This window comes from Falco rusticolus, chromosome 1, assembly GCF_015220075.1.
Source record: "Falco rusticolus isolate bFalRus1 chromosome 1, bFalRus1.pri, whole genome shotgun sequence".
Taxonomy (NCBI): Eukaryota; Metazoa; Chordata; class Aves; order Falconiformes; family Falconidae; genus Falco; species Falco rusticolus.
In genome coordinates this window covers 32,194,508-32,221,711 of record NC_051187.1, presented here as the reverse complement: position 1 = coordinate 32,221,711, position 27,204 = coordinate 32,194,508, and the positions used below count along the sequence as shown (strand labels likewise).

General features: G+C 43.9%; 1 protein-coding gene across 3 annotated transcripts; it reads right to left on the bottom strand.

Moving 5' to 3' along the window:
• Window positions 1–247: 247 nt before the first annotated feature.
• On the bottom strand, window positions 248–26,481 carry MAPKAPK5 (MAPK activated protein kinase 5). Of its 3 annotated transcripts, none has more exons than XM_037375618.1 (14): window positions 26,020–26,481; window positions 21,302–21,375; window positions 19,930–20,005; window positions 18,641–18,738; window positions 17,035–17,143; window positions 14,252–14,341; window positions 13,544–13,639; window positions 12,227–12,307; window positions 8,248–8,435; window positions 5,864–5,984; window positions 5,036–5,166; window positions 4,282–4,403; window positions 3,817–3,921; window positions 248–2,677 (listed from the first exon to the last, which is right to left on the bottom strand). In XM_037375618.1, exons 1-14 carry the CDS (start codon window positions 26,053–26,055, stop codon window positions 2,580–2,582), a joined length of 1,425 nt encoding a protein of 474 aa, XP_037231515.1. In that variant the 5' UTR covers window positions 26,056–26,481; the 3' UTR covers window positions 248–2,579. The 3 variants fall into 3 exon arrangements, with proteins under 3 accessions (XP_037231515.1, XP_037231516.1, XP_037231517.1); XM_037375619.1 differs by lacking the exon at window positions 248–2,677 and adding an exon at window positions 2,682–3,052 and having other exon boundaries at window positions 26,020–26,479; XM_037375620.1 differs by lacking the exon at window positions 248–2,677 and adding an exon at window positions 2,682–3,052 and having other exon boundaries at window positions 4,288–4,403; window positions 26,020–26,477.
• Window positions 26,482–27,204: the final 723 nt, after the last annotated feature.

The window sequence follows — 27,204 nt, the reverse complement described above, 5'->3', positions numbered from 1 at the left end:
CCCATATCCTTTTAGTGTTTGCACAAAGAACGTCTTCTTTGATCCCACACAACCCTTCCATCTCAAGATATTTACAATATTCACAGTCTGCTATAAACAATCAGTAGATTTATTACCAAGTAAAACCTTACGTAATCAAGACAAGTATCTTGCATTTATGTCAACTGAACAAGAAAAAAAACACAGGAAGGAGAAAGTAAAATACTACATTAAAATACATAAATGAAGCTGTTAAAGTGTATTTAATTTTGAAACCTAGAATGTAACTTTTTAAAGAGTAAAAAAAATATCAACTTTCTCATAGAAATAAAACCATTTGACCTTGAATCTTCAAATTGTGTTTTCTTAATCTGTCCCTCCCTCTGTTTTAGATGAGGCCATTCGTATTTATCACTGACAATAACATCTACGGTAAATCCATAAAAAGCAGTTCCTTATCACAAAAGCCCTTTGAAATGTAACTTCCCTCCAGACACCAAAACACTTTATGGTCAGTCGGAAAAGTACCCACCTCACCACCAGCAGCAGCTTGAAATTACTGTTGTGTAAATTAAGGAGGAAAGGATGGACCCTCCAAGGCACGGTCAGATCCCATCCTCTCAGCTCATTTCTGAGCTGCCTCGGATGTCAGCAAGCAGTAGTTGCTCTCCCATCCCCAGTGCTCCCCACTATACCAAACACACACGGGCACTGCAGAAACAGGCTGAAGCAGTTTCCTCCGGAGCCTTACAAAACGGCACACAAGGCTTGCTGCCGTCGTCTTTAATGCGACAGAACCCGACAGAAAAACCAGGTCCCCGTGTGTTAGAGCCCACGGGGCTCACATGGTGCTCGGATCGTACCAGGCTGTGGCACGGCAGCAGTCTTTGCTGACTGAGAGCCACTACAATCTGATTCGGTTTTCTGCTCAAAAGCTCTGGCTTCCAAGAAACTGTCCGAGTATTTTCCTCTTTGGAGGGCAAAGGGATTTTTTTTACACTCCCATTCAAACAAATGTGATTTCTTTGTTTCTTTCTCTATTTGCCACGCTTAAAAGTTCCGATACAGTAAGATTTCCCAGAAAAAAGCCCATGGATTTCACGTTACAAAGGAAATGATCTACTACCTTTAAAGATCATGCGGATGTTGACAAGACCTAAAACTTAGGGCAAGGACAGAAATGAATATAATAGGGCCTGCAAACTTGCTGGTACTTCCAAGAAATTACAAATACTCTTGCCTCTTGCCAACTCTCTACAGTTGTCATTGATACATGTCAGTGCACAAACATTCCATGTAGTGTCAGAGGTACAATTCTGGCTTACACAAAAATTCCCTATTTCCATCAGAGAACATGATGGTCAAGTAGGGACTGTGGTTCTTACTCTGTGATAAATCAGGCATTGGAAAACTGTCAACAGGATTAAAAGAAAGCTGACAAGTTGCTGACAAAGAATGGGAAATGAAGTATCTCCTTCATGTAGAAAAACTAAGTCACTGTTTACAAAATTGTATAGAAAGAGTCAGACACTGGTTTGCCATCCAAGCTAAAGGTTGCCAGGAAGTCCGGTATAGAAAAAAGACAAAAAAGAACAAGGCTGGACTGCCGTAAGAGTAAATTGGGAGATTCATGGCTCAGGTTTGTAAATGTAAACCCAAAATTAATGAGCTATGAAATATAACAATAATGTTCAAGAGTCATTACTAATAGTCCTGAATTGGCACTTCAGTCTGCAGACCAAACTCATTCAACGTCTGCACAGGTATAGTACCAAAATATCTCTATAAAAAGCCTTCAACCGGTCTCAAAAGAAAGAAAAGCATCAGAAGGTAGAAAACTAGAAATATGTACAGATTCTTTTCATTTGTTTGTTTAATTAAGATTAAAAAAGCAGCTTTTGGAGCCAATGTTCCAGACTAGTGTAAGAATCTGCCCTGGGCAGCCTCATGGTCCAGGCAGCGAAAGGACATGTGTCAAGGAGCAGCCCTGGATCTGTTGCTCCCCCAGGAAGAGCTCAAAGGCATCAAAGGGATGGGGAGCCTGGACTCCAGAAGGTGACACAAGAGAAGGATCACCGGTGGATCCACACAGCAGCACTACGACCCTTGCCAGGATGATCTCTTTCAAACAAGAGGACAAGTTTGAAACCAAGTGTTGGATCTTCTAAAAAGGAAAGAATGGAGGACACGGGTAAAACACGCACAACTTCTGGTCTGGGGGTGAAGCAAATTAACCCCATGCTTATTTTTGTCCATAGAAGATCCCATCATGAAAATAAAAACAACTTGTACGTAAGTAAGTAGAACATTCTTCTATCCTGCTGCTGAACAACATGATAAAAAGAGGAATCTTATGCTGAATGGCCAATTCAGCCTTAAAAAAGGTCTGAGGAAGATGGGGAAGAAAGAAAGAAAGAGGGCTACTGATCAGAACTGAAAAATACAGCAAGCGTGTGGCCTCAGGTGCCCTTGGTGAGGCCCAGTGTGGCTCTCGGGTCGTCTAGCAAAACCAGAAGGCTATTTAGTTGCCTCTACATAAAGACGCAGAATTTAGGCGCAAAGGGTAGCTATGAAGTTTTCACAGCACTTGCTTCAAGTACTTACTCAGCAGGGTGTTGAAAAACTGTGGCTGTCTTGTTCACATAAATAGTCATTGCAGCTGGCTGTATGTATAGCAGATGGAAGGCAGCTTCTGCAACTGGTTATTAAGAAAAAGAATGGTCTTTAACAATATAATTTGCCCCGTCTGGGGGACTCATGATTAACAGTACATAAGTGATCATATATACCTCAAGGAACTGAGTTTTAAAAAAATATTACAGTACCAATGATTTTTTTGTATCTACAACTGTACAGCATTTTCAAGCAGTATGGAAATTTAATGAAATAATTATGATTTATTAATTTACATAAAAATACTTTTTACAGTTAAAGAATAAATCTTAAATGGTAAAAAAAATAAGATTAAGAAGCTCCAGCTATTGAGAGTCATGGGAGTTTGTCTGCTCTTCGATAACTTGTTTTACTATTTCTGCCAGTTTTAGTCGATCCACTTTATCTGTGAATCCTCTGCCTGCAAGGAAAAGAACAGGTAGTCATCTGGTGCTGGGCACAAGGAGGAAAGCAACTGTGGCTGGAGTTACACACTGAACACCAAACAATGATTCACACTGAAACTTAGGACAACATGTGCAAGGGAATCAAAACGAGCTACAACTTCTAGTTCCACTGAAAAAACTGAGGACTCAAAAACCTAAATTAAAACCAATCAAACCAAACAAAGAGAGAAGAGGCATGACCAAGCCCTGTGAACCTGGCCAATGCCCCTGGTCCCCTTATATTTATCAGCATCGGCTCCTGGGGGCTGACACCTCTGCCACCCTGTTTTGTCAAGGAGCCATCTGAACGCTCCCCAGGCAGCTGGCCTCGTTCAATTCTGTTATCCAAAGCAAGTGGAAGAGATTCTGTGATTGCATAGATGAGGGCAGCAGCCTTCAGCAGAGGGAGGGTAATGAAGAGCTGGAAGGAAACCAGACCAAAACAGCTGAAGTGATTTCTAAAGCGATGATCCACTTGTGCCATTATGTTCCTACCTGACTCAGCGCCTTCGAAAACTCTAACCTGAACCTCAGAGAGAAATTTTAAGGCAGAACTGTCAACCTAATTTCTAGTACACTCATGCTGGCAGAAGGGTTGAAACAGTAGCAAAACCTAAATCAGTTTGGTACAAATTCAAGAATTTTTTTTTTTTTTTACTTCCATACAAGAAGAAGGTCACTGCTTCCCCTCTTTCACCCGGCATTAGCGCTTCTCTGTGGAAGAGAAGGAGTTCCTCACCATTCCAGCTGAAGCTCTGAAGGGTGTCTCGCAGCAACTTACACTCTCGATTATACTTCCATGCCTCCTGCATCACTTCATTCAGCTTCTCATCTTCATTCTCTCCTATTTAGGAGAACAAAGATAAACAGGAGGTTTGTCATTCTGCCTCGCAGCAACATTCAGAGCTTCAGTAAACAGTATGTGCTGCAGTCATTCCTCCTCGCCTCGCACAAACTAGGGAATCTGTTTGAAAGCGCACTCCTGTTTGAAAGTTATTTTAATAGCTCTGCATGTCACTGTTGACTCTAATATTATGCATGCACCAAAATTACAGTCCACAGACAACACTTTCCTCTTGAGACTGGCTAGGACAACAGGAGTTTCATTTATCCTTCCTCACCACTGACACAGACTGATCTTGAGGCACAGTAAAAAGTCAGTGTCTTGCATGTTTAGGAATGTAACTTTCTTAAAAGTGGCAACCTTTACCAGCCTGTGGTAGAATGCACTGAGCAATCACATCTCTGAGCTTTTCCAGAGCCACGTTGGAATCATTGCTTCCATTCTCAGGGTCGTGGATATAAACACCATCCTTTGGCTTAGTGCTGCAAAAGAACAAGGAGGAAACAATTAGAATTTGAATGCAACTCAAGTTCGTTACTTGTTGCATAACTGCACCAGTATAACACACTCTTTCACTCTCTGGAAGGCTGGGACTGGGAGGTGGATTAGCATTAATTATAACAACGTCCTATATTATGAGACCACTTTAAATATGAAGAAAAATAAATATTCCTTTAAATTAATTCAAATAAGGATAATCCTAAAATGCATTATCCTATTGTTCAGACAGGTAACTCAAACAAAGAGAGATTACCTGACTCTTTCAGTAAAGAAATGTCAGGATCAGAAAAAGAGTATCTTGGAATTGTTTCTCCCAGTCTGCCTTACCTTCCTCAACATGTGACCCATCTTCTCAGAAGGGGTCTGTTCCAGTACCTGTACAATACAATAACACTGTCCCACCTCCTTCCTGCCCTCACTGGCGTATCTTGGAAGAACCATATTGTGCATAACGACGCCCAACAACACACTTCAGCACGAAGAGCATGTCAAGCAAATCAGAAATTCAGGAGCACGGTTATACTTGAAGGAACCTGTAACATGCTTGAAGTCATTCTCCAGGCATCACAGCTGCCTGTACATTGATCTTTCAAAAGGAGCTTTAGAGAATTACCCCAGTAATTTCCTTTTGCGCAGGATTGGGTTGTTGACGGAGTGCAGGGGTTTGAGACTGACTTTGAGGTCTTGGATTCTCATGTTTGCAAGCTGTTCTGCATGAGCCTGTTGTATGCCTGCAACCATTGCCTGGAATGAAAAAACAAGAGTTGCACTTGATTTAATTAGCTTCTTTGTGAATTGAAGAACAACATATGGACAATGTTAGCCATGGACAAAAAAAAAAAAAAAAAAAAAAAAGAAAAAAGATAAAAAGATATGCGCCAAAATCCTATTTATTTCAGAAATGCATAACAAAAATCAGGTTTGAATTATGCATGACGTGATTGGAACTATAGTAATTGACTGTGGGACAATATATCCTGACCCCACAGGGGCTAAACAGGACAAAGCATCATCTCTACTTCTCATGTTCACAAGCTTAAGAGTGCTGACTGAACTCCTCTTTGAGCAGAGTTTAAAGCAAGCAAGAAGGGCTATTCATTTACTGCAAATAATGAGGTCAGAGCTGTGGTCAGATATAAAACATGGGAAAAAAAGAGAAAAGACCTACAGGGGAGAGTCCTCAGGCATGTTTACCACCACACTCTGTTTTCTACTTGTTAGCACACGGCTGCTCTTTACCACCAATCTTGGAGCACCTCCTCCTAACCCAAATTTCAAATGGAACCGTCTCCATTTTCTTACAAAGATCTCAGGCTCTCATTAAGGCAGAAGGGGAGCTCTTTATCTGCATAACACCACGTGAAGGAAAACACTCAAACCATCCAAGAGCTATCCAGCTCTCCTATGCAACATTCTTGATAAAATAAGGTGTTGTTTAGACCTTGTCCATCATCAGCTGGGCAGAGGGTAGGATGTTATCAAGTGCCTCGGTGGAGTTGAGCCAGGGATGGTCCAGCACACCTTCAATGGTCAGCCGTTCCTCAGGTTTGACCTTCAGCAGCCTGGGAGAGGAATCAATCAGTCTGTAAAGAGGTCTTTGTTGATTTACAATGTCCTGCTCTGTCTGGGATCAGAGCACTTAGCAATCTCTAAGCATTAGAGGGGCCAAAAAAGAAACTCCTCCTAACAACTCAAAACTAAGCTGATCCAAAAGCGCTTTCTGCCAGCTTCACTGCCTCTCGCTGTGGTGATTTTAACGTTATCACAGTTCATCCAGTTATACTCAGCAACTTGGTGTAAGAGAAAGGCACTGAGTAATACCTGTGTACTGCTGAACTCTGTATTCACATCCTCCCAGATGGGAAATGATCTTCCAGATTAACTGGAAATGATCCAGACCGACACTCTCTGGAAATGCATGTCTAGAGCTCGTCCACGTGACAGGCTATACTCAAACCAAGGACTCTGGGCACAGTGAAGAAAGGCAGTTTCAAACCTGGAAACCTGTTTGCTGAATTAAGTGCTTTCACCATGCAACTCCTTAGCTTTTCTCCCCCTGCAAAAGCCTCAAGTAACGGACACTTCAGCATGCTATCCCACCACAAAATAAGAAGGAACTTTATTCTGAGATCTCTGAAAACCCCATGGCATTACATTTCACTAGAATGAAAACCTAGAAAGAGATAAACTCATGTTCTCAGGATAATCACAACTGTTTAATAAGAAAGTAAAATTTCACGCAGAGTGCTGACAAGTTATCCCAAGAGTCTGAATTAGAAACAGAATGACTTGATGAGTTTGTCATACTTTCTTAGACAATACTCTAAATCAGCTTCCCGGCTGCAAAGCAGAATTGCTTAATGTACCAAGAAAGTGGAAATAACTTTTACAAAATGTCAGCAGGACCACAGGCTAGCTCCTAAGTTTCACTTGCAAGGCCATGCTGCCAAACAGGTCGCAAGTTCAGTTTTGATACAAGACCCAAGACACATGCATTCCTTTTCTGTAGCTTTCCAAAGTCCTAACCTATTATCAAGCACTCCAGCTCATAAAGCTTGAGGTCAGAAATCAGCTCGACATGCTTGAAAGGAAGCAGCTGCTTGAATGCAAAATATGACCTCCAGAAGCAAGACTCCTTACAAATAGCAGTTTACATAAATAAAATGTAAACTTATCCAGAATTATATAGTGTCTAAATGTATTCCTGCACCATAAACACAGATCCAGACTCTCTGGCTGGAAAAGACAAGCAGGAAAGGGAGTCCTGATAACGTTAGTAAGAGAATTAAGTGAACTGAATCCAAGTAACATTCTGTGAGCTGAGTTTCATGGTCATTTTAAAAGACAATGAAATCTATCGACTGTGGAGCTTCTGAGTGACAATAAAGAGTTGACCTTGGTATAAACAGAAGTTTCATTGCAACATCATCTACAAGTTGTGTGGTGAAAGGTTGTGGGCTCTCCTGCGCTGCTATGAACAGGTCCCGGCACCCTTTCCAAACAATGTTAAAGTCCTTGGAGATTTTACAGTAAATTAGTGGAGACAGTTTAAAATTATTAAAGGGATCTATTTTTTCTATTTTATGTTGCTTTTATCCTTCCAGTCCCTCTGGCGATACAAGCAAAGGCAGCAAGTCCCTCTCACATTTTAAAAAACAAGTGAGGTCAAGACCTAATCAGTGCCACATTGTGCTTCCAAACAGGTCCATGGGATCACTGTCTTTGAAACATTTGCAACTGAGAGATGTGCACTGCATGAAAAACAGCTTCCATTAGCATTTAGAATAAAACATCAGTGCAAAACCCCATAGACCTTGTGACGGATCTTCACCTCCCTTTCCCTGCCTCTCTCTTGACTCCTTTTACACTGCGTATTATGTGCACAAAGGGTTTAAGGGACAGATCTACAAGACCGTATTACGCCACCTAAATGCCCTCCAATTATAACAGGGGTTTAAACAAAATCATAGGAGATACGTCCCTGGAGAGCACTTGCAGATGTGACAGCCACTGGTCTATACTGTTCTGAAGCAAGGTAACGCACCCATTCCCCTTAAAGACTAAATGCACAATGCTCTCTAGCAACTTCAGAGAGGTATCAAGATTAGAACACAACAGTTGGGGAGGAAAAAGAGAGGGAAAGAGAAATATTTACCAGACTTCATTTGTGCTGAATATGGTAGAAAATTTTTCAGCTGTACGTGCTGCAGACAATTCCCCCCATCTTTGGAAAAATAAGCCCTTTGTGATAACGCACTTTCAAGTGATTTTCCAATTTCTTAATATAAGCAAAGAGCAATACAACATTTTCCTCAACTGACTCACTTTCGCACAATGTCTTTCGCCATTTCTGAGATCTGGCTCCACTCTTCCTCTGGAAATTCAAAACTTCCTGTCATGATCTTTTTCCGCATGTCCTTTGGAATTGTCCGACTGTGGTGTTTGGAGTAAAACGGAGGGTATCCACACAGCATCACGTAAATAATGACACCCAGGGACCACAAGTCACAGCTCTGAAAGCAAGGAAATGATCACTTTGGGGCGCAATTTGCAGCAAGCAGTGGTGTAGCTATGTTAAAAGCTCTATGTGAGTCCCTAAAACAGAAACACAGCTCAGCCTCCTCCTGAAGGTCCATCTGAAGACCTTCACGGATAAACACGGCAAATACATAAGCACAAGGTAACTCCATGTTGCCAAGCTAAACTACTTTCAGTACCCAAAAGTAACTTGTTTACAGAAAGCGCTCCTGGAACTCTGTGCTATGCAATGGTACGTTGTATGGAAGCAGCTGGCGCATCAGAGGTGTGAGCAAGCTGCGCATTTATTACATCTCTCAGGATACTTGAATCCTATCTCTCAGTATCAGAACATAAAACAATACAGTCATTGTTTAGAAGGGGGGGGGGGGGGGAGAGAAACACCATCAAATAAATGAGCTAGCAGAGATACTTAATCAGAGATGTCTGTAATGGAAAAAAAAAACAACAACCAAACAAAAAACCCAAAAATAAACCCACACTTCCTGAAAGCCATGGAGATGAAGAAGCTTCAGCAAGCCAGGAGCAGTATTTCACGGCTGCTTAGGCTGTGCTCCCTCCTGCCCTCCCATCCCAGCCTGGAGCTCCCTCCCCTGCCCTTGCACTACTGTTACTGCTGATATGATACAGAACAAATTCATCCAGGAGGTAGATCAGCCAAAATCCAGCTCAGTTAAGAAGCCAAAAGCCAGATCTATTCCCCATCTGCCTCACTGCGTGTTCACGCAACACAGACACTACTCGAGAAGAAGGAATAGGACCATAAAAGCCCAGACTTCAATTCAAGCTTCTGTTGGACCGAATCCTTAATATTGCAGCTCTGTCGTTACTTGGTTATGGCATGGTGCAGGCTAGGGCTGGTAGGACCTGCTCAGACCCTGGCCACCCATTCCCAGTATTTCTTTTGTGCCAACGCTAGGATTTGTACAGCTAATTATTTATTTTTACTAGCTCAGCTTCCAGCCCTATCAGTCTTCCGGGGGGCTCCCAAGGGTTTATGCCAGCCCAAGGATGGACAGGACCACAAAGCCAAGTGTAAGCAGAAGCCTGAACTCCAGTCAGGTTCAGGTGACTCTGGAAAGACAAGGGCAGATTTGGGAAACTGGAGAGGTTCTGCAATTGTTTTACACAGGCAGAAGCCTGCACAGCTGCCACCTGAAGCAACGCCAGCACCACCACCCCCTGCCCCAGACTGTATGTTCCACCATCTACTAGGCCAGCACCGGCGTTGGTGAAGCTGCACAGATGAACTCAGCAAACACAAAATCCCTGACTCCAATAACTGGGTTTTTGACTGGATCCACACCAACCCAGGAAGGGGCCCTCAAAGGTGAGACTGTTTCCTTCTGGAGGGCATACACTCAGACCAGCTCATACTGATCATTATATCAAAAAGCTTTTGGCTTTTACAAAAAACATGGATGCTGATAACAGAAGAAACATCAATGAGTTGCCCCACATACATATGCTTTGGAGCAAGCTGTTCAAGCCAAACTCAGACAGCTCTAGAAGTCTGAATTTCTATTTAGGTACCAAAATTCTCAACATTTTTTAATTGACCGGAGACAATTTCTAATGAAATCAACGGGACTTTAGGCACGTAAGTGGGAAAAAGGTGTCTAAATTCCTTGTGGGTATGGTTCTCAGATTCCATTTCTCAAGAGGCAACCTTCTCCAGCTATGACATACACAGTCATACTTGATCCAATACACACACATTTTAATAAGAATACTCAGGAATCAAAGATGTGGTTTTTTCCTCCAGTTTACATCTGTGGGAGAGCACTGCTGATCGTGAAGGTGGATCACAGGCATTTCCCCTCAGGTTCTGAATCACTGTGGAAGGACAGTGTACCTGGGAGTACATCACAGTCTATTTCAGGGAACTAGGCATATGCCAGATGCTGCTTTTGCAGTGAGTCACACTTGGCAAGGTAAGGATGAGGCCACTTCTTTCAGTGGCCTTTCCAGGGAGTGCCACCGTGGCTGAAAGCAGTTCAGAGTGACCGATCAAGTCTTTAACATGAAAAGAAAACCACTGTATCATATCATAAACCCCAGAAGATCAAGGCAGCTGAACGTTCTCAGGACCATTTGGTATCTGTTTTCAAGGTTCATCTGTTCTGTACAAGAATATGACCCATATTTTGCTTCAGGTGCAATGGCCAGGGCTCTCTGGTTCATTAAAAGAACAAAACAGCTTTCAAACTGTTACAAACATGAACAGTGAACAACCACTTCTAGGTGTCTCTGGACCTGCATCTCCTCCCTTGGAGAGGGCTGTTATTGGAGAGCAAATATGCTTCAATCCACAGAAGTGGAATTCTTGACCCTGCCTTGTGAGCCTTTCAAAACGTATAATAAACAACTTTCCCTGTGACTGGTGTTCACATGAGAGGGCAGAAGAAACTCTGTATTGAAAAGACTATTGGCACCTGTCTGAAAACTCTTTATATAAGAAGTGTCTGGCTTCAGTCATCCATCTATTTCTCCAGGATGGGGAAGAGATAACCATAACCCTGAAGAAGGCAGGTTCATGATTAGGAAACCCGTGTGGACTAATTGAGTGAGAGTTATCTTTGCCCATCTTTGCTTTAGCTCTCTATAGGTTACTAACATAGCATTATGTATCAAACCACCTCTCCTGCATGTGGTGGGTTAAACAACCATCCTTGAAGCTGGAATCAGTGAGATATTTAGCATTGCAATCAGAAACCAGCTGACTTTAATCAACATTGACATTGTGAAAGAACACTCGGTGGTTCAAACACTGCTAAGATGGCAGGAGACAGTGACGGTAACATGGAGGAAAATATCTTGGAATGACCAAAAAGGAGTACAACCTTTCCAGACACTTTCTGTCATAACTTTGCCAAGACTCTAGCAGTAGTTGCTATTGCCCACGGCTGCTGCTACATACAACACAATACACTGTTGGCCATTTTGCAGAAGATCCCAGATACAGACAAGGTACCACCACAGCTGCCTGAAGAAGACAGCCTAAATAGTGCTTTGCTCATCCAGGAACTCTGGCTGACAGCAGGAAAGAAGTTCCCTTTGAACCAGCCTCTTGTGGAGGTGAAAGAACTTCCCACGTGGTCACACTCCAGCACAATCATCCCACTCTCTCCACAATCTTGTTAATATTTAGTGCTCCTATGATAGTGTTTGTATACTTTTCCTTTAATCAGAGGATCATCAATTAGGCTTGGACCAAGTGTGCATTTCATTATCCACTCTATCAGCGAGAATGCAGAGCCAGCACCGCCATTCAGCGCGTCACGCCCAAACTGAGAAAGACAGCTACCTGCACAGATCATTATCTTCTAGTTTGCCAGTTCAACCAAATAAAACCTGGTCTGAAACTAATACATATAAGGGGAGAAATACCACGATATACCTGGCCACTCCCTTTAGAAAAGCCAAAGGAACCACACTTTCAAGAAATAAAGCCCTAAAGATACCACTGCCTTCGAGCTGAGCATACATGTGTACACAAAATAGCAAGCAACGTGACTCTTCCCTGCTGTTTCCTACAGATCCTGCTTTTTACTCGTGTGAGATATTTGGCTAGTTAAAAGTATTCCTGTCACAGAGATCAGAACACCTTTACTGCTCCTGGGCATAAGTGTATAATTTCAGGGCAATAAAATTTATTGCCTTAAGTGATAAACCATGTCTATAGACTACTTCTGCGGTACACCGACGGGGTGGGGAAGACACCGTGCTTTAAAGATACTGACTTGTGGACTGTTTCATAGCTTACCTTGTTATAAGTGTAAGGTGTTGGAGAGGTGGGGATAATACCAGATTTTTCTTTCTGATGCCGTCTTTGTGCCTCCAATACCTGTTGCCATGAGAGGAAAAAAATAAAAATAAAAACACAAAATACATCTCATCTACAAAGGCACCACAAACAGCAATGCCTATGCCAAAGATGTCTGACGTTTTTCTATTCAGTGGACTTTTTCCAGCTACTGAAGACTGCCACATTCAAACTGTTCTTCCTAAGAAAGACTGGAAGCTTTCTACAAGGGGAAAATTTCAGCTAAAATATTTTGCTGCTTTGGATGAAAATTCCGGTTTTGCCTGAATTAAAGCAATTGCTCACACCTCTTCAAAACCTCTAAGACTTCCATGCTTTGGAACTAGAACCTTAAGTGTGCTTGGGGGGTAACCCTTGCCCCAGAGATGTCCCTTTTTGCCTCTCCCATGAACAAATCACATCAAATTTGTCCTTTGCTGATCAAACCTGTGTTTCTGGGTTTCTACAAAAATCTCATTTTAAATATGCTCAAGAAAAGCCTCCTATGGGTTTGGTAGTTCACTTGGTTTATAAACTTTTTGTAATGTACAAGGGTCTTCAAAAGCAGGCTCCAGTTGAGGAGGCATTTTCAGGGCACTCGGCTGTAGCCTCATGGTCTGCTCTCTGCAATTGCTCTTCCTAGTCATTAAAGGCTGCCGACCCCCGTGCTGCAATTAACTATCTGCAATTCTCTTGCAATTTTCTTCAGGACTCCAACACAACACACAAAAGACAGCGGGGAAAGCAGCACTTCAAAAACCAGCCTGTCTAATTATAGATTCTGCCTTCATGCATACCGACAAGGGGGCCAAGCAAGGTGAACAGGTAACCCTGTGCCACTGCCCTCTTTCTGAGCAACTGCCTTTACAGAAGCTTTTTGTTTCAGCGTAGTCCTTGAATAGTAACCTTGAATGAGCCTGAGCTGGAAGAAGGATTGCGAAGCACGGGGTTTTTCCAAACCAACTGCTTTAATGCTGTTAAAGGCCAAATGTCAAAATCCTGGAGTAGTCTCTCTGGTGGGAGCTGGGCCTGGGAGAGTCAGGAGGCATCAGCAATCAGTGAGGGCTAAGAACACAGTCGGGGAAATTTGCCTCATGATCTCCTGCTGTGATCAATAGATCACTATGACACTCCACCTTGAAAGGCAGCTACTATACTATCCTGCACCCAGAAGCCCTTAATAGGACAGCAAAGGCTTGTAAAAATGATGTGGTTATGGAGGCACAGGCAATTAAGATCATGATTCCCCCCTAACCTAGAACTGTAATCATTTGTTACCTGAGGTGCTACGTAATACGGAGTGAACTGTGGTGTCATCAAGTCACCTTGGTCTACTTTGGCAAATCCAAAGTCACACAATTTAACAGGTGCATCCTAAAACAAGGAAAAGAGGTTTCATTACAAAATCTGATTGTATCAGCTTTTCTAATACACATTTCTCACCTTATACTCACCTTTGCCACATGCACTCTTTTGTTTTTATACCGTTACCATTCCACAAAGAAGCTAAAAGGTCATAAACTGATCTTTGATACAATCATTTTTGTTCTCCTGGGTGCTCTGGATTAAAAGCAGCCCCCCCTCTGAGGTTTGGGAAGCATAAAGCACATTGTAGGGGGCCCACTGCATATGCAGGGTGGTTATGAGTAAGAGAAGAAATATGCAGGTGCTTGGACACGTTAAAGAACCTATAATGCATGTTAGAACATCCTGATGACACCTAGGGAGGAAATGCGGCAGAGCGATCATCCCCTCAGCAAAGCAGGATTGTATGTTGAGGTGGAGAACCTGACCCGTATTTAACAACAGCAGTACAGACAGCCTGTACTCCAAGCAGATCAGAGTATGGAAAAGCATGAAGCCAAGAAAAGTCATTTATTTGTCACCAAAACATCGCATCCATGTCATTTTACAACTATCCTGAACACAACTATTGAGCCATTTCACAGAATTCAGCAGTAAACAAATACCAAGTCTTCACCTTACCAGAGAGTTATCCTTGAAGAGGAGGTTCTCAGGCTTGAGGTCTCTATGTGCAATGTTTAGTGAGTGGCAATGCTGCAAAGCCAAAGCTATCTGAAAAAAGGCACAATAAATCAACTACAATTACAGAACTCCTCCTTTAGCCTGGATGGTTATTTTAGCTTTAAAAAGGACATTGCAAACGTAGCTTAGACCCCAAACATTTTCACTTCACTTGGGTACAATTCCAAGTTAAGACAAGCCTGGCCATAATGCACAATACTGCAGTCAAGCAACGACTGGGAAACGAAATCCACCAAGCTATTCAGTTTGCATTTCACTTAAACAGAAAATAAAAGCTAAGTTGTACTGGGCTTCGCAACCATCTTAGTTTGATTAACACGGGGCATTATTAGCCCCCCAGAAGCGGAACAGATCACAACAGCGTCCTTTGATATGCTGGGCTAGGTCTACAAGGTCACTACACTTGCTTGCATACTCTCTGGCAATTACATTCTGTTTAACAGTCAACAGCAAGTTCTTGCTTCAACATTTCAGTGCATATTTTATTGCATTTGTTACTGACTTCAGAGTCAACATTCAGGCAGTTTTATTCTTCAGCTCTTGATGGTACTGCCTGCAATTTATTCATTTAACGGGATTTAACACAAAAATGCATGACTTAACTCTTTCAGAGGCAGCTTCTTATGCTGCCGTGGATTAGAAACCTGTAACCCAGTCATGAAAGCTCTACAGACCATACATTTGAAAGTGCAATTCACTTAAAGGAAACCAGAGCATAAATACTTAAACAGCATCACTGAAACAAAAGTAAGGCAAAGCCACATGACCCTTTATTGGAAAGTATTCCTACGGGCTGCTGTAGGATCCTACCCAAACACAGTACCCCGGGTAAAGCATTGAGATGAGTCTTAGAAGACTGCAACTTACTGTGACAAGAGAACTTTAGGGTTAACTGAGCTCAGAAAAAAATACAAACACGTTCCCAGAGAAAATAAGGCAGCTTGTGACAAGTTTTTAACTACTACTGAGTATAAGGAACTAAGACCCGTCGTTCAAGACAACAATGAAGAACAACTAGATGAAAGAAAAAGATTTCAACATTGCTTTCAAACTCCATTTGTATAAACATTAAAGAGAAGAGTTACTCGGGACATGGATAACCCAAGCATACACACAGTTGGAATTCAAGTCAAAGTCTTGTCTTTTGGTACAGTTGTAAAAGATTTCCCCAACATGTTAATCCTGAAGACCGCCTTGCATTGTCAAAATCGAACAGCCCAAAGGACATGAAAATGAACTGTCAAGAATAATTCTGTACGTCTACCTAATTTCTTTTGTCAGATGAAACCAAAAAGATAACAGCACAATTAGCATTTTATTAGAAACAAGTCAAAGCACGAGACAGAAAAGTAAGATGAAATGATGTGGCCCTCTTTTTGGCCTCAGTACCAAATATTATTTCCCCAGCTTAAGGGGAAGCAAGTGACTGGGATACAGATATATTCATAAACAGTCATGCCAATTTACAACAAATGCTGTAATATCGTGTCTCATGTTTTCTTTCCTTTGTTCACTGCAGTTATCACTGGTGTGGGAGCAGGACATTTACTGATTAGTATCTCCAGTATAGCCTCTCACCTACAGTTTGTATCTCTCTTGTTTCAAAGCCAATATAACCTCTGCAAGAAGCAAACGATGGCAACCTCAGCGCTCAGCTTCATGCTGTGGTGCCAATTCCCATGCAGAAGAGCTCAGCCATTTTGCCAGCAAGGTCCTTCTGCCTTGTGGTTCCTCACAGCAACCTGCTGGTTCTCTGCTGTGGCTCCCTGGAAAGGCTATCACAACATACAGCCATACCATCTTTCCTGCAATGCTCCCGTTAATCCAAGCTTTCTGACGGGGCATCACAAGTCATCAAACAGCTTGGAAGTGAAAGGGAACAAGTTCACCCCAGAACTGAGAGGAACTGATGCTGGGAATCCCTGCACTGAATCTATCTCATGGAGCTCCTTCTGCTTCATCACCCTGCCTACTCTAGCAGGATATAAGCTAATCACACCAGATGCACTGCTAAGCAACAAAGAGCCTGATGGACACCAAAACCTCTAGTAATAAATACCGTGGAGGCTATAAACCACAACATTCAAGAGTGAGTTGCGTAGAGAAATGGAGAGGGAAAAATAACATCAGAACAAAGAGCACAGAAAACATGCACTATAGTGCCACATTCCTCCTGTTATCTTCCACGATAGACAGGACTTCCATAAAACCAAATACAAAACCCAGCTTGAAAACCACTGGCCCAGGATACTCGTACATTATCGTCTGCCACCCCATCCAAGAGGTGAGAGAAACACCAAGTCTGTGTCACGGCCAAGAGCGATTCTCAAACTGGAGCTCAGGAGCCACTCGGGGTCTGGTGAAAGCCTGTGGACTGTTGGAGGTAACACTTTCAGAACAACAGCGAGCGATACAGCAGGAAGATTGTGCAAGAAAAGAGCTCTCTTTGATGAAGTGTTTTGTAGACCAGGTTAGGAAAACCACTGCTAAGGACAGCAGAGACAGCAAGGTCCCAACCCAGAAGAACTAACCCACACCTTCAAATTCTTTGCTTCTATTAAAACTTTGGCATTGTCAGGTTATAACAAAGCAGGCAATGATCATTGGATCAGAACTGAGGATTATTTTAGCTTCCTTTTTTCCCACCCCCCCACCCCAAGAAATTGTTAAATACTTTAGCCATTATCATTCACGGATTTGCTTATACATGGGTGTTAACTTGCCTGCTTTGTTACTTGGCTTGCTTGCTTCTCAGTAAAGTGCCGGTGCTGGCTGATTCTGTGAAATAGCTCTCCCCCTTCCATCATCTCCATTACAATTAGGAGCCGAGCCCTGTTCAAAAGCATTTCATTTTGTTATATTAAAAATAATCAGAAAATAACAGAATTGCTAAGCTAATAATGCATACTTCACATCTACTGACGCAGGCCAAAAGAGAGACATATGGGACATGCTTCTCCTACAGTTGTTAAAGAGTTATTTTGGTTCCATAATTTTGCCTTTAAGCATATAAGCTGCTGGATTTTCTGGCTCCCAGCACAATCTGACTCGCTGATTGTCAGCCAGGAATTCACAGTTCGCTCTTCATGTTGGGCTCCCACATCCAGCTGGAACAAACGCCGTGGAGATGCCTACATGGATGTATTCAGACAAGATACATGCCAGTTCCACCCATGCTTTCCACCAGCGAGCCAGTTCGGACCTGGAAGCCATTTAGACACATCAGTGCCTAACTCTGCCCTCAAGGAATAATACAGCAGGCAGAGTCTTGCATTAAACAGGCTAAACAGCTTCCAGGCTGGAGGTGGCTTAGAGCGCTGCGTAAACCCGTCTGCACCCATCCTTGCAAATGTGCCGATCTGCCTAGGGGCTAAAGATGTTAACGGCAACTTGGAAGCAGAAGGCTGAGTAACTATCTCGAATGCTTTTGAGTCGGGATACTCTACTGTACCTCATTATTTTAATTTACAGTTTTATTGCCATAATTCTGAAGGACAACAAATAGGAAGTGTGGAGATCAGGACTGCTAGATACTCCAGAAACTAACTTCTAGTTGTTCTCACCACACAGCAAAGTCAGATACAACAGACTAAGACAGGAGGTCTCAGGTCTTTAATTCTCCCAGCTCTGATTTTTTTTTTCCTCAACTAATATCCAACTAGAAGACATTTTTATCCCAAACAACAGTAATATATGAAAAAAGAGCCTGCTTCATTTTTTGCTGTGTTCATTGGAAGCAGGACAACGTATCAACAGTTTACAGGGCAGAACCTAATATTTTTAGAAACAATTCTTTCTTCTTCTTTTTTTTTAAAATGAAGACTGGCACTCTGAGTTTCCCAGTGGCTCACAGGCATCACCATCATGGAAAAGAATCTCTTTAGGATTCTAGGTAGCAACAAAAGTCGCAGCTCCAATCCTGCTTTAACAGTGCGTTGAAAGCAGAAGGAGGCTCAAAGGTTACAATTCAATTCCAGCTACTACAGCAGTATCAAAGCAGGACAGGAACTAGAAGCTACTATACGCTCTCAGACAATGCAGGTATCACAGACTGAATCAATGAAAAACCTAAGAAACGAAGATGTATTCAAAACCAGCAGTGAAGGATACAAATTCATTTAAATATGCAAAGGTCTGGGCATTGACACTGAAAAAGCAACCATTGCTTAGCCTGAAGTATAAATAACATACCTGGAACACTCTATAAATATTCATTTTGGTCACATTGTGATTTTTTTAAAAAAAAAAAAAAACCAACCAAACTTCACTATACCTTGGCCTAAACATGGAAAGCAAGCTGTGGGAATGAATCACCCTATGTAATCTTACCTTGGGCTGGATTCATGTGGGAACTGCACACTGTTAGCATAAACTTCAATAATTTGAACAATATTTGGATGTGTTGCACACATCATGTGCAGACGTACCTTGAAGAGAAGGGAAGAAACGTTACTGTACACAGTGACACGCACTTGACCAGTTCTGCTCCTCCCTCTGCCCCCAAGACCACGGCACATGCGAGCCCATGTGCTGCCAGCTGTGCTCAGCACCAGTCACACCCAATTTCTAATTATTCAAAAAATAAGAAATGCCTACAAGTGTTTATATGAGTGACCAACCACTACACTGCTTAGACCAAGTGAGACAAAAAGATCATACGTTGCCAACCTATTTGTTACAGTCTATGGAATTAACCCAGCAGAGTTCCAGAAAAAGCCCAACCTTAGCTTTCTCGGGGGTTTTAAAATAAATTTAAACCTAGAACTACCTTTAAAGTAGCAAGAGAGATGTGATTGAAACTGAAAATCCATTAATAAAACCTGAAATTCCATAATCCAGTTTCTTTTATGGCCCAGTGGTCTAACACACACATGGAACATCATCTCCTGTTCTGACTTTCTGTAACAGGCACCTAAGGTATTTTCCCCATACCTGGACTTCTAAATCAAGCTGAGGCTTGATGCTCTTTGTAAACAGCTTATTTTCCCCTGAGAATTTTAAATGAGAATTTGCTCAGTAACAACAAATGGAAGTTGCCTAAACCTTGAGGACAATTAACACTTCTTTCACGACAGCTTGAATGACTGCCCATCATTTTCAAAGGACTGGCAGTCTGGTACCTTGGCATGCTCTTGCCAGCCACAGTAAGTCACAAACAGTACGAATGAGCTTATTTAGTTACACGGATAAACCCATACCATTTAGAGTGCGACTTGAAGCATTCTTGCCAATTCTTAGGGTAGTGACATCCAAGAGCAAGATGTATGGAAACAAAATTCATTCTAAACTAGTCATGTTACCTGACACGGGATGTAGGGAGAACACCAGCTTTAAAATGCAGTTTTATACATTGCACTTGTACATATAACATATACTAACACCTAAAGCAAACTCAAGAGTTAGAAAGCCCCTGTTTCACCCACCACCTCACCCTATAGGAACTGAGCACAGCAAGGCCAGAGGATCAAACACAAGGAATCTTGCACAGCAAGATCTGCAGAACACACAAGGTTGGGTTGGGTTGTTTTGTTTTGTTTTTTAAAACCATTGCAACAATTCACCAAAAGGGCAAACTTTGCAGCATGTCAGAAGGCAGACAGTATAAACAGAAACTATACCTCATTTCTAGCTTTTGGACGATCAAGAAGAATTTTCAGTGCAAAGCGTTCTTGAGAGGACTTTTTCATGCAGACTCTGGTATTACAGCAATAAAATTATTCAGTCAGCAAGAATGTTAAAGAGACACTTCAAGCAATTGATCTGTAGTTATGAGTTTGCTCTCCGCATGGGAAATAACAGGAATGCCCGCAATCTGGAATATACAGGGCACCTGTCACCACGTCCCAGCTTGAAAGCCTCAGTGTTCAGCCTTCCACAACAATCAAACACGTTATGCAGAAACACCTCACACAAAGTTATGTATTCAACAATGCAGAAAAAGTACATCAGAGCAATGGGTAACTGCAGACAAGCAGAATGCACTCTATACGTTCAGCCTGAAGAGACACATTTGATGAAAAAAACCAAACCACACAGCAGCAGCCTGAACATCTCCAATGAAGGGTGTAGTCTGCAACAAATAAAGTGTTTCTGAATGGAAATCCTTGTTTTGGCAAGGCCACCAACTGTGCCACAAACGTTTTTCTCTCTCTTTCCCCCATTTAACATAAACAATTGAACTGCGTCAGAGGGAAGGACCCACATATTAACAGGCAGCTAAAAGAATAAAGCACAAAGGGATATTTTAACAAAGATCAGAGGCAACACAGCAACACAAAATGGATGAGGAGAAACCAGCTGCCTGGACAGGAAGATAAATGGTGGCAGAAGACAATCACCCTGTCAAGCGCCCAGAAACAGAAAGGCGCAGACATTTGTTTTCCAGCGCTTGTGCACAAATCCCTGCTCCCGAAAGGGAGAGTGCTTGTTGAAAAGGGAACATATGTTTTGCTTTACAGAAAGCATCCAGTTCTTTGCAAGGGTTAGAAATTCATGACAGGCAAGTCTGGTTTGAGATGCAGAGCTCACGGCACTATCTGCTTTGGCCTCACATGATGATCTGAAAAAAATAGCTGGTAAAAATAGCTAACGGGCACGCAGTGCTGATGCCCCAAGTGATGATACCATAGATGGGAGCAGCGACCTTTGCACTGCGCTGACACTTGTATCAAAAGGACAAAGGTGTCTGAGCAGAATTTTCTGCTGCCACCGTTTCAAAACCAACTCCTGTTCTCACTTTACTTCAGGAATACAGCAGCGAGACAGGGGAAGGCAGAGGGGTGAGGAGAGTTTGTACTTCAAACACACCCTGTATAAGACAATAGCTCGTTTGCATATCAGCTACGACCCACATAGAGGCCTATGTTTGTTTATAAAGAGAGTATATATCACACGGCTTTGCTGTTAGCACACTTAAAATACATACTCACTTCTCCACAGCTAACGAAAGGGGCTGAGATTACACACAAATCCGCAGGTGTATTGTCTTACCTAACAGGACCACTGATCCCAGCTCCCAGCTTCTGAGTCCAGTTAATGTTGTACTCCTCTAAAATGGAGGTTTCCTATTCAAGAAAGCAGGGGGAGGGGAAAGAGTTAAAAAAAAAAAAATGTATTACTACATCCATTCCAAAAAACAACAGCTCAGCAGTCCTGATTTGCAAGATATGTGAGCAGAGAAAGAGCCTGCTTTGGAGTTTTGCTTCACCTAGGAAAATAAACATAAACACAAATGCTCACATAATGATATATCTCCATTTAAAATTCATTTGTGCTGCTGAGACTGCTCACCCTGGCATTTGGAAACATGGTTATTGAGAACAGTAAATGGGATCTTGTGCCTTTAATACAGAAAGCGTATCAGGGGCACTCTCCCCCCGCCCTGACTCCTCAATCCAGCTTCCTACCTATAAATGATCAATCACAACCAAACACAAAGGCCCAATTTCAGCATTGTTATGTGGGTTTTGGCCACACAGTACAGTGGAAAATTATTTCGCTGCTTTCTCAGGGTTTTCAAACCTTTAGAATCATTATACTGTAAATTAAACCCTGCATGACTAGTTTTAGCTTGCCTGGTAATGAACCAGGCGCATGTTTATAATTCTTTTGTCCAAATCCATATAAACAGGGTTTGGGTTTGTTATGACACAGCTCGGGTGCTATCATGCTTAAACATGTCACAAGGCGGGATGTAAATGCAGCTTCGGCGCGCAGCGTTTTGATTAACACCGCTGCCATGTGCTGTGACACAGATGGTGATCTAACAACAGAGACGGCTGAACGGTGGGAATGTCTGCAAACTCAAGTCACCAAGTCATACACACCATCAGACCCTGCCTTTGTTCTTTTATGAACATTGCTGCCTATGTTCAGGATCATTTTTCCAAAAGCCAGGCTTTCTGATAAATTGCAAGAAAAGGAGCTGGTAACAAAAGCCAGCATAAGCAAGCAGGTAAAAATACTTCCCAAATACAAGAAAAACGAATGGAAGAGTCCACTGCTTGCAAAGCAACTTTATTCTGATCAGATTTTCCCCTTCTGTTAACTTCGGTTCAAAGCATGCAGCATTTCAGGAATCGCTCATGCTGCAAACTACAAGAAAAGAGAGAACACTTGTGCCTGATTTCAGCTAAGGTGTGGAAAATGGCAGTTCGTAACCTGGGATCGCTGGTCTCCGCTAACAGTCGTGGATTAATACTATTGCCAGTAATACTGGATACTCCAGTATTAATACTGGAGCCAGACCTCAAGCCACACAAACTGAAAACAAAGCAAAAGAGGAAAGGTGGTATCTGAGGCAAGATTTGAAGGGATTAGAAAGTGCAAAAGGCAGCTATGAAAGGAAAAATTGCCTTTTAACACAGCCTGGAATGGGTATTACATAAATCATAAATGACTAGAATGAACGGTGTAAAGGAAAAAGTTAAAGTTTACTGGAGGCTTTATGAAGGGGTCTAAAAGCAAGGGGAAGAAAAGCATAGTGGATTGCACATGGTTTGTTTTCAAGTAGAAGCACAAATAAACTTTCTTAGCAATTCAACTAAAAAATTTCACTCGTGAGATGCATATTAGGGAAAAGCTGATTTCATTTTCCTGATATTCAGATACAGAGAATTGAAGGCATCACAGGCGCAGCGAAAACACAATTTCAGAAGAGCATTAATGAGCAGGGAAAGGGTTTCTCTGGACTGGGGAGTATCTCCTCGGTATATGCTTTCAAGACCCTACCTAGCATTTCAGTTTTGAAGAAAGTCAAGCCACTGAACTGGAGAAGCAAATGCCCAACTACGCTGCAGCAACATCACAATGAAGTGGTAAAATTTCTTCATTCTTTTTTTATAGAGCTTTAAAGCCTGCTGCTCCTGTTCCAAAACCAAAGGGCCTGCCTGCCCCAAAACTTACCCAACCCTTTCAAACTGCACAGGTTGGTCTAAAAAGAGATCCTGTCTCCACATACAAGCCCAGTCTTGACTGAACAGTTTCTGCTGCCTCACGCCACTTCAGAGATGGCACAGAGACGACTCGCTTCATTCCAGCTGAATATGTGGAACAGAAAAGCCAACTGGGAATTGGAAAGTCTGTGGTCTACGAAACAAATGGAGCGAGAGTAAGATCTGATAGTTCCCAACTCCTGAAGTGCAGCAACTCACAGATAAGTCCATTTTTAATAAAATTAATTTCCTCTTTCCTATTCTGTACATATGCCATTATTGTAAATAAAAAAACTCAACATTTTTCGCTTCTGCCTTTTTATTTGGATTCTAATCTTCATGCCAAAGCAGCTTTACAACTTAGAAGTCAAAATGAACCACATAGTGACCAAGAAACACTATTCACCTTTTCCTAACGATATGAAATAAAGTATTTGAGAACTTTGACATCCACTGATGTACAGAATTGCTTAAATCTCCTGGTTCAGAAACAGGAGCTCCAAACCTAGCACCAAGACTATATAGCTGCAAATCGGCATGAGTTTGTAACACTCAAACACCATGAAAAATGTACAAATATAAAAAAAGCCTTTTACAAAGATCGAAAGCTGTTTCAACTGGTAAGCTTAAATGCCCTGCCTCCTTATTTAGATTAATGTACAGTGGATGCAGACAGCCAAGGGTACAGTATCCCATACTTAGCTCCACATCTGGAGAATAAATCCCCTTCCAGTAGCACTGCTGCACAGCACTGAACTTGTAGACTGGCTGACGGGTCAGCTGGAACTAATCTGCTGCGGCTGGGAACAGAAGGCAGAAGAGTGCTGGAGAGAGCGCTTTCAAAAAAAATCTGCAGTGGTGCAATTTCTTACAGTAATCCTTTTTGTTCCAACTGTTAAAGGAACTTTAAACTTCTGATCACTCCTTACATTAATTTCCAGTGAGCAAAAGGAATAAACTAATTTGAAATGTATTCAATTACAAAAAAAGTTTCACACCAACTTTGAGAGTTGAGTTCTCTTCAATGGCACAATACCCTTTCAGCAAGCTCAGGGTACCTAAAACAACGGTTTGAGCATCCTCCCATGCAGAGTCAGCAGTCTGGGATGCTAACAGCCTGGAAAAGCAGGACTCTCTGATTTCTCTTAGCCTGATCTCCAGCAAGCTGCTTTCAGACAGGGTTAGGCATGCAACAGGACTGCTGGGAGGAAAGCTCAGGTCCTTCTCAGTTTCCACTCAATACCAATGGGAAAAGGTTTGAAATAAGGTACTTTAAGAATAATGCGTACTCACTATAGTCAATTAAAAGCATACAGACTGCTGCTTGCACAAACTCCACAAATTCAACAAGTGAAATGCCAACACCTCCACCTCCACCACGCAGCCTTTTGGCTAGTTTACCTTGAACAGCAATCGCTATCTTGAATCACAGATCTTAAACTTGCAGACGCGGGTGAAAACCAATCAAACTTGGAACAATAACCAAGTACATGAGAAGCAGAGAAAGCAGCATAATATATAAAAGCACTACATGATGTTTTAGATTCAGACAATACCTACAACCCAGAAGATTTGCCCCGAGTCTGTTCTCAGTCAGAACTCCTCCAAACTAAGAGGAACAGGAGGCAGATACAGGACTGTCCCTACACAACTGCTCCGGCTTTTTTGTTTTGTTTTTAACTGCCGAGAGCTCCGATGCAGATCTTCAGCCTTCACATGAAATACCACAGAAATAATTGAAAAACCTTCTAGACAGCCACTTCACCTGCACTATGCCAAGACTGATAATGAAGCAGGAACAGACAGTATACAATTTCGATACTCGATCTTATAGTTTAATTACAACCTGGGTTGTTTGAACACAGTGCTTCAGCTTTCTTCTACTTTGGGCTTTTTTAGTTCAAAAGGTAAGAGGCATATATTTTAAATCAATCCAGTTTTCAACAACACAAGACTGCGTTGCTACTTCTCTTGTGTTGATTTTTGCCCCCAATGAGCTTTGTAAAGACAAATCCCACCATGGTAGAACACAGGGCTAACGAAAGTGGCAAATGTCAAGATACAGGGTCTTTTTACCTAGATCCCTAAGGAAGTCATTCATCTTATTTTAGTAAGTTTTATGAAGGGATCCAGAATCCATGACAGTGAATGCTTTGTGCTGGGTAAAGAACCTACAGTACGTCTTTAAAACACTGTTTTATTGTCACTTTATCTCCAAAGGGTTTTCGCAGCTTCTTCAGGAAATCCGCTCAGCTGGGTCACCAGGGGACTCATGGGGAAGCACTAAGCTCACACACTGATTCCCGCTGTAAAAAAAGAAATCCTGAATCTGTTCAGCTGCTCTACCGCCACTCAAAACACAAACATCCCACACGCCAGATTTGTTTTCATCACAGCATCCCAAAGGGAACTTGGAGATGGTTCAGCTGCCGGGGACTGCTGTGAGGCAGAGACCCCAGCTCCCTGCCGCCCCGCTTCTGCTCCCCACATGCCAGCATCGACCCCCGCCAAGGCCAGATCCCCTGGGAGCCGTTTGCCGGCAGTTCCGGCTCCCGTGTCCGGTGCCTGGCACTCCACACCGGAGCGCTGCAGGTGGCGACCCCCAGGGCAGCCGGGCCCGGTGGTGGGGCAGCGAAGGGCAACGCCGCAGCCCTAAGAGAAGGGGGCACCGGGACCCGCCGGGCCCTGCCCGGGCTGCCCACACACTCCTCGCAGGGCAGGGGACGAGCAGGGCCGGTGGCGGGGAGCCCCCCAAGGCCGCTGCCCCCTGCCTACCTTGATCATCTTGTCCATCTCGTGATTCTCCGACATCCTCCCGGGGGGCTACGGGCGGCCGGGGAGGGTGGGGGTCGGCAGCCACCGGCCCGGCCCCAGCGAGGGACAGCGGGGGCCGAGGCAGGAGGGAGGGAAGAAGGGAGGCGGCGAGCGGGGGCCGGCGGCGACAGCGGGGCCGGCCCGGGGGCGCTGGGCCGCGCTAGGGAACGGGCAGCCCCGGCGGAGCCTTTGTGCCGCCGCCACACCGCCTCATCCCCGGCCGGGCGGGCCAGGGGGGTACGGGGGTGGGGGGCCGGGACCCCGCGCGGAGGCGGGCGAGCGCGGCGGGGAGGGCGCGGGCGGGCCCAGAGCCGCCGCTCAGCCCGGGAGACGCCGCCGCCGAGGCGCCGCCGCCGCCCGCGCCGCCCGGGAGCCAGGCATTGCCGGCACCCTGAGCCGGGCACACCCGCCGGGCGGCGCGCCCCGCCGCGGCGCTCCCGCCCCCGCCACGCCCCCCGCGGGAGGTCAGTCCGCGCCCCCCGCCTGCCCCCCGCTCCCACCGGGGAATTCTAGGAGCCTCTGCCACCGCGCTGGCGCGGTTTACAGGCGGCCGCCGCCACCCCTAAAAGCGCGACGTCATCTTCAAGGCCCCCCAGGGGCCTTCGAGCCGCCGGGCACCTTTTAGTGACGTAGACGACGGGGGCAGTCACTCCCCGAGGGGTGGGGCGAAGCGGGGCTCTCCAGCCACGCCCCCAGCGGGACGGCGGGCGAAGCCTCGCGAGATTTGGGGGTGAGGAGACGTGGGGCGCTGGCGTCTGTGGCCGCCGGAGGGTAGAGCAGGCGGAGGGGGTCGAGCATGGAGGGCCCTCCTTCAGCCTCGTACCCTCCACTCGCGAAGGGGAGCGTCTCCCCCGCACTGCACGAGCGACCGTAGTGACTACAGGCTTGGGGCGCCCCCCGCCGCAGCCCCACAGGCCCCTGAGGCGCAGGTCACCCTCATCCCCAGCCCCGAGGCCTTGTTGCTGTGGTACGGTACAGCTTTTCTGCCACCTAAGCTCCTGAGTGACTGAACTCTGGGTTTATGCGAGAATATGGGCGAAGTTTAGGTCAGGCTGACCCACCCTCTCAAGTTGTTCAGTGACTCACTGACCCTCCTCAGTACCCACCATCTCAAGTCCTCAAAACTGATGAAAGGACTCCTAATCA

Coding starts and splice junctions, on each gene's coding strand:
- MAPKAPK5 (XM_037375618.1), bottom strand. CDS start 26,055: ATGTCGGAGAATCACGAGATGGACAAGATGATCAAG. Junction 17,144..18,640: donor CCACATGAATCCAGCCCAAG/GTAAGATTACAT, acceptor GCTTTTGAACAG/GGCTCGGCTCCTAATTGTAA. Junction 2,678..3,816: donor TCAGAGCTTCAGCTGGAATG/GTGAGGAACTCC, acceptor CTTAATAACCAG/TTGCAGAAGCTGCCTTCCAT.